This window comes from Colobus angolensis, unplaced genomic scaffold (genome assembly GCF_000951035.1).
Source record: "Colobus angolensis palliatus isolate OR3802 unplaced genomic scaffold, Cang.pa_1.0 Scaffold28, whole genome shotgun sequence".
Taxonomy (NCBI): domain Eukaryota; kingdom Metazoa; phylum Chordata; class Mammalia; order Primates; family Cercopithecidae; genus Colobus; species Colobus angolensis.
This window is the reverse complement of record NW_012116043.1, coordinates 8,392,552-8,399,399: the sequence shown is the minus strand read 5'-3', so window position 1 is coordinate 8,399,399 and position 6,848 is coordinate 8,392,552. Positions and strand designations below refer to the sequence as shown.

At 49.0% G+C, this 6,848-nt stretch overlaps 1 protein-coding gene across 1 annotated transcript in view; it reads right to left on the bottom strand.

Annotated features, from left to right (window-relative positions):
• GCN1L1 (GCN1 general control of amino-acid synthesis 1-like 1 (yeast)) overlaps positions 1 to 6,848 on the bottom strand; it is a 75,122-nt gene that overhangs the window by 12,447 nt on the left and 55,827 nt on the right. The window contains exons 37-43 of the mRNA XM_011948601.1: positions 6,120 to 6,188; positions 5,780 to 5,918; positions 5,494 to 5,690; positions 5,160 to 5,302; positions 3,674 to 3,791; positions 3,345 to 3,560; positions 1,721 to 1,889 (exon numbers count right to left, since the gene is read on the bottom strand). Of these exons, the coding sequence (XP_011803991.1) occupies positions 1,721 to 1,889; positions 3,345 to 3,560; positions 3,674 to 3,791; positions 5,160 to 5,302; positions 5,494 to 5,690; positions 5,780 to 5,918; positions 6,120 to 6,188 (1,051 nt within the window). The remainder of the gene's footprint in view (positions 1 to 1,720; positions 1,890 to 3,344; positions 3,561 to 3,673; positions 3,792 to 5,159; positions 5,303 to 5,493; positions 5,691 to 5,779; positions 5,919 to 6,119; positions 6,189 to 6,848) is intronic.

Here is a 6,848-nt window from a genome sequence, read left to right as displayed (position 1 = left end):
CAACATGGCAAAATCCCATCTCTACTAAAAATACAAAAATTAGCTGGGTGTGGTGATGCACACCTGTAATCCCAGCTACTCAGGAGGCTGAGGCACAAGAATCACTTGAACCCAGAAAGCAGAGGCTAGAGCCAGCAGAAATGGTACCCCCATACTCCTGCCTGGGCGGCAGAGTGAGACTGTCTTAAAATAAAAATTAAAAAAAAAAAATGAAAAAGTAGACAGGGGCCAAGCACAGTGGCTCACGCCTGTAGTCCTAACACTTTGGGAGGTGGAGGCAAGAGAATCACTTGAGGCCAGGAGTTTGAGACCAGCCTGGGCAACATAGTGAGACCTCATCTCTACCAAAAATGCAAAAATTAGCCAGGTGTGGTGGTGCACACCCACAGTCCCCAGCTACTCAGGAGGCCATAGCGAGAGGATCACTCGAGCCCAGAAGGTCAAGGTTACGCTGAGCTATGATGGCACCACTGCACTCCAGTCTGGGTGACAGAATAAGACTCTGTCTCAATTTAAAAAAAAAAAGCAGAGAGGATGTGATGCACCCCCATGTATCCTTCACTGAGACTTAATAATCAACAGCTTGAATCTTTTAGATGAATTCTCAATATACCTCCCATCTTCTCTAAGAACGGCAAACTCCTTCCCATGGCATCTGGCCCTCTCTCTCCCTGGACTCTTTCTTTTGCTTATTCTCTTGGAAAATTCTAAGTCCTTCTTCAAGTCTCAATCCAGACTTTGTGCTCTATGAAGTCTTGGGTCTACAATGGAGCCAATAATGGCTCTGCTCCCTCGGTAACGATTCCAGCAGAGCAAACCCACTCTGCATTCTAATGACTGGTTGGCATGTGGGACTCGCCGCCGGACTGTGGGGACTTTGCAGGCAAGAACTCAGCCTCTGTGGAACTCTGCCTCTCCAATGAATCACAATTCTTTTTAATGACAGAATTTCTTTTGACTCCTTGCTAAATGTAAATTTTAAAAACCAAACGTAAGACAAACATCAATACAGGAGAAAAGGGATCCGGTATCCTAGGGATTCAGACAAGGATGCCCAAGCCAAGCAACTAGCTGCTTGCTTACATTTCTAGCGGGCCATCCACTTAACTGCTTTGGCGTTTTCATCCAAACACGAAGGCAGTGCCTGTAAGCATTCCTAACCTACTCCCCAGGGGGGTCTCCAGGATCAGTTACCTCAGGAACCAAGTAAGAGCAATGTACTTCACACCCTTTCGATGTTGCTGCTATGGAAACAGTATTGTTGCCAGACACAATACGCTTCCTCCCAGTGGGCACCACAACTCTTACCTGCTCCCCTCCTGCTAAGGGTGAGTGCATACCCCTCCCACTGCTCCCTGCCCTACCCACTCACACAGCTGTCCACCCCCTCTCCCAGAAGGAGGTGCACACATTTTTAATTGCACTTATAAAGCATCACAAAAGGGACTGATCCCGAGCAACCTCCACAGTTGTGAGAGAGAGATCATCTCCAGTTTCCAAAGGCCACTCAAGGAGGCATCCAAATCACTTAGCTCTTAGTCTGCAAAACTGACAGAAAACCTGAGAACACGGAGACTGAAATCCATGTGGCCCAGCCAGCACCTCCCCAGAGTGAGGCTGACTTGTCCCTGAGGGCAGCGCAAACCCCCTAGAGGTGAAGCTCCTCCAGTAACCTTCCCCCGCCCTCTGGGTCAGGTCGCCTGCAGTCCTTGTAAGATACTCACGGCGTCCCGGCTGGTGGACTTCATGATCTCACTTAGCCCAATGCACACACCCTGCCTCTCGTCGCTCTTCTGAGACCTCAGGCCTTCCTCAAGGATGGGAATGATCTCGGGGAGGATTTTCTCCCCTAACTTCCGCACGAGATCTCCCAATGTTCTCGCTGCAATCTGTCAACAAAGACCAAGCCAGGAAGTAAAGTCCCTGCAAAGCCCAGGACACCCGCAGGAGGACTCCAGAATGAGGGCCCTGAAACCTCCCAGACTTTATCTGAATCACTGACTTAACTTCCCCAAATGCTCTTACCCCTAAAGAGCCCCCAAATACTCTCTGTAGTGCTTGCAAAACATTAAAAAAATTATGTTTCACACACACCTACACAACCTAACATGAAGAGCCAGCACCTTACATATGAACAAAACGATTCATCTGCTGCTGCACAGTCAAGGGCAATTTCCCTGGATGACTGAAGCCTTAACACTGTGCCGTGGCTCAGTGCAAGCTGAACCTGGAACAAAGCTTTAAGGAAAAAAAAACCATCTACTTTCTGAGACCTCATGTAAACCCTTCTTTAGAGCCAAATACACAATTTGCTTGCTAGGGATCGCCACTGGAAGTAGGCCAAAGGAGATCGGCAGAAATGACGACCAGCCCACCTGGGCACCTCCTCCGGGACCACTGACCTGTCTGCCCCTGCCAGTGCGCCAGCCTGATCTCATGCCACACTGCTCCTCCCTGCCTCCTCACTCCAGCCACACTGGCCTTGCTCAGCCCCTACTGGTGCTATGTTCCTGCCCACTACGGGACTTCGGCATATCCTGTCTTTGTATCTAAAGCATTATTTATTCCCTCTGTCTGGAATGGTCTTACGCCACCTCCTCACCTGGTTAGTGCTTACTTATCTTTCATCTTCAAGCATCATTTCTTCTGAGAAGTGTTCACTAACACAGGCCCATCCCTCCCCAGCAGGTCAAATGCAGCTATTATAAGCTTTGCAGTACCATACAACACTGGCCACAGTCGCATTTTACACCTCTTTGTGTGGTTATCTGATTAATATCCATCTCCTTGACCAGACTATCTCTTACGAGGATAAGGAATGAGGCTGCCTTTCTTCTCCATTATGTCCCCAGGTGCTAGGTCTCTCTTAATGCACAGTAGATGCTAATAAGTATTTGCAGAGGTTGGGTGCGGTGGCTCACACCTGTAATCCCAGCACTTTGGGAGGCCAAGGCAGGCGGATCACAAGGTCAGGAGATTGAGACCATCCTGGCTAACATGGTGAAACCCCATCTCCACTAAAAATACAAAAACATAGCTGAGCATGGCGGCGGATGCCTGTAGTCCCAGCTACTCAGGAGGCTGAGGCAGGAGAATGGTGTGAACCTAGGAGGCACAGCTTGCAGTGAGCCGAGATCACGCCACTGTACTCCAGCCTAAGCGACAGAGCAAGACTCCATCTCAAAAAAATAAATAAAATAAAATAATAAAAAACGTAAAGAACACAATGTTCCTCTGTTAGGCAGGGTGTATGGGCACTTTCCCAGGCTCTGCAGACCCAGCTTTCTAGGCTCTGAAAGGAGGCACTGGGACTGCTGGTCCAAAACGAGGCTCAGGAAACTCACCGTTCTCTTATCTGCACACGTGCTGGCCAGGAAACCCAGCAGGAGCCCAAAGAGAGTGGGCAGGATCTCACGCAAGGTACGGGGGGTATTGGAGACAACAATCTTCCAGACATGCAGGGACGCCTGCCGCACCACCAGCTGGGTGTCTGAGCGGCCCATGTACAGCCCTGCCAACACCCGGTTCCGCCGCTCTACCCCCAGGGCAGTGATGATCGCCTGCAGCCAGTGGAAGGGGACAGAGAACACAGAGTAGTGAAGCCTCTAGGGCATGGGCATCAGGGCACACCGTGCCATCAGCAGGGGCAGGAAAGCCACTGCGGGGCAGGCACCTTGTTGGACTGGGCAGTTCCAAAGTTATCATCCTCGGAGGCAGTTTCTGTGGTCATCTTCCCAGTGACTCCTGAGATGTGAAACAGGAGATCCCCAAGGAGCTGAACAGAGCTGAACCTGAGAAGGAGGCCAACAACACAGTCACACAGCTGCAAGGAGCGGGCTCGGCACAACTGAGCACTGCATAGAAGATGGAAAGAAGTGCACCCAAAATATTCATGACGGTCATCTTGGAATGGGAAGTCAGGCGGTTTTCATTTCTTTACACTCGCCCACATATTTTCCAGGTTTTCTACTAATGAACGTACATTTAATGTTGGGGGAAAAAAGTTTTTTTAAAAAAAACATGTAAAAATTTCTATAACAAAGGTTATAAAAAATAAAGTGAGTACAAAAGGGGAAGCATTAACAGGCAAGTAGGAAGACTGATCATCAGAAGTTGAGGAACCAGGAGAGGCCTTAGAAGGATAAACTATTTCAGGCAGGGTGAAGTGGCTCACGCCTGTAATCCCAGCACTTTGGGAGGCCAAGGCAGACGGATCACCTGAGGTCGGGGGTTCGAGACCAGCCTGACCAACATGGAGAAACCACATCTCTACTAAAAATACAAAATTAGCCAGGCATGGTGGCGGACGCCTGTAATCCCAGCTACTCGGGAGGCTGAGGCAGGAGAATCGCTTGAACCCGGGAGGCAGAGGTTGCGGTGAGCCGAGATCATGCCACTGCACTCCAGCCTGGGCGACAGAGACTCCATCTCAAAAAGGGAAAAAAAAAAAAAAAAAAAAGACCACTGTATGAATGTGCTATATTTTTAAATCAATCTCCAAGTTTTCAAATGGTAAGCAATACTGCAACAAACATCCTTATGTCTAACAGCTGTAAGCACTTGACCATTCAATACATCCTTGAAATATATTCCCAAAAGTGAAATTTTTAAAGAGTCCTTAACATTTAAAATCTGAATACAAGTTGTAAGCCTGTATAGAGAGGACTTTTTAAAAAAGAGTAAGAATAAAGACATTGCTACAGGAAACTGGAAAAGTTACAAAATGGTTAAAAACAAGGGTCTGGAAAAAGTTAAGAGAGTTCTTGGCAACATTCTGCTCTTCATTTCTCAATTGGAGTTATCAAAATGCAAAGTGGAGCCCTTTGGATCTTTTTTTTTCCCTTTTAAAGACAGTGTCTTGCTCTGTTGCCCAGGTTGGAGTGCAGTGGCACAATCTCAGCTCACTACAACCTCCACCTCTGAGGCTCAAGCGATCCTTCCACCTCAGCCTCCTCTGTAGCCGGGATTACAAGTGTGCACCACCATTCCCTGCTAATTTTTTATTTTTTTGTAGAGACAGGTTCTCACTATGTTGCCAGGGCTTATCGCAAACTCCTGGGTTCAAGCAATCCTCCTGCCTCAGCTTCCCAGAGTGCTCGGATTATAGGCATGAGCCACCACACATCATCCCCACTGGGTCTTTCTGCCCACGTTCTCACCTGATTCTCCAAAGGTCATCAAAGAGGCCTTGCTCTAGCTGGGGCAGCAGCAGGGCGATGGCTGTCTCAGCATACATGGAGATAACCCGCTGGCCCGCGCGCAGGGCGGTGTCACGCACAAACTCATTCTCATCAGCCAGAGCCTGGGCACACAGAGGGTGGGTCGGCCAGAGCTGCCACTCTCAGGCCCCCAACCCAAAAAAACATGGGGCTCACCGAAGGCCGAGTGCTGTGCAAGCCAACCCCACCCAGCAGGGATCCCTAGCTCTCCAGGAGAGCACTTGCCTCCTGCCCTTCTGATGGACTCTACCCTTGCCAAGGTCATGGTACCTACTTTGAGAATACAGGGGATGATGGGCCCCACATAAGGAGTAAACTTGTCTCCAAAGGTGATGGGCAGGTAGTTAAACATCATAATGTAGCCATCTCGGACATGGGGTGCAATATCCACTTTGCTGGCTGTAGCCACGATTTCTGGCATCAGCTTCTCCAACTTTTCCACCCCCAAACCGGCCATGACCTCAGCCAACCCTGCAACAAAGGACAGAATGAGCCCACTGGACCTGAGGGCCCCTTATAGAGCATTCCTGGTCTGGCCACTGGACCTGCTCTGGCCTTACCCTGTGCAGCGCCTGAGCGATCCACAGAACTCTGCTCATAGGTCAGTGTCTCCATCAGCCACGGCAGCAAGTCCTCAAAGCACGACTCCCCCATGCCCTTCACCATGGCCCCAAGGGCCTTTGCAGATACCGTCCGCACCTGTCAGGTAACCGAGAACAGAGATGGTGTGAGAAGATGAGGCTCAAAACAAGGTAGCCACATGGGAGCAGGGAAGGGCACGGAGGGCCTCCTTCCCCTTTATCCAACAGACACAAAAGCAGCTTTGGGGAATTCTCAGGAATCCATTTATGGGGACTGGATGAGGGGCCTGGCTCATCCTCCAGCCTACCTCAGACTCACCTCAGGCACAGGGTCCAAAAGCGATGCTTTCAGGCCAGGCGTCACGCTGGGCAGGTACGGAGCCAAGTCCTGCAACAACACAGGAGGTGGCTCAGGTGAGGCCCAACTCCTGCTTTCTCCAGGCCCATTCCCCTGTGGACTCTGACCTCCCCATTCTTCTGGCAAGGAGTGCTCGGCAGGAGCACCTAGCATGCAAACCTCACTGCCCATGCAACAGGGAGGGAAGGGCAACTGGCAAGTAAGTCCTCTCCCCGACTGGTTCCTTGAAGGCCCTGTGCAATTGCTCAGGGACTCCTACAAGGGACCTCAGGCCCATCCTCAACAGACAGGAGTTCAATGCTCTTGCACCTCCCACCCTTCTCTTAGGACCAAGGCCTGTCCAACTCTGGAATCTTTAGCAAATTACTTCTGGTACTTTCCTTTCAGAATTATTATCAACATCTTCCCTTTATTCATCTCAAAATGTTTATGTCTCTCGATAGAGCATTCAGCTTTAGGAAATAATTTTAAAAACAGAAAATGCCTTATGTTCACTGCAGCATCACTTAAAATAGCCAAAAACCTTGGACACTGTATGACCAATGATAGAATTATATAAGTTATGGTATATAAACTTGTCGGGATATTATATAACTATTAAAAATCAGTTTTGTGAATAACTTGTTATAACTTGGGAATAAGTTTTAAGTTTAGGAATGCTATTTTTTTTTTTTTTTTTTTTTTTTTTGA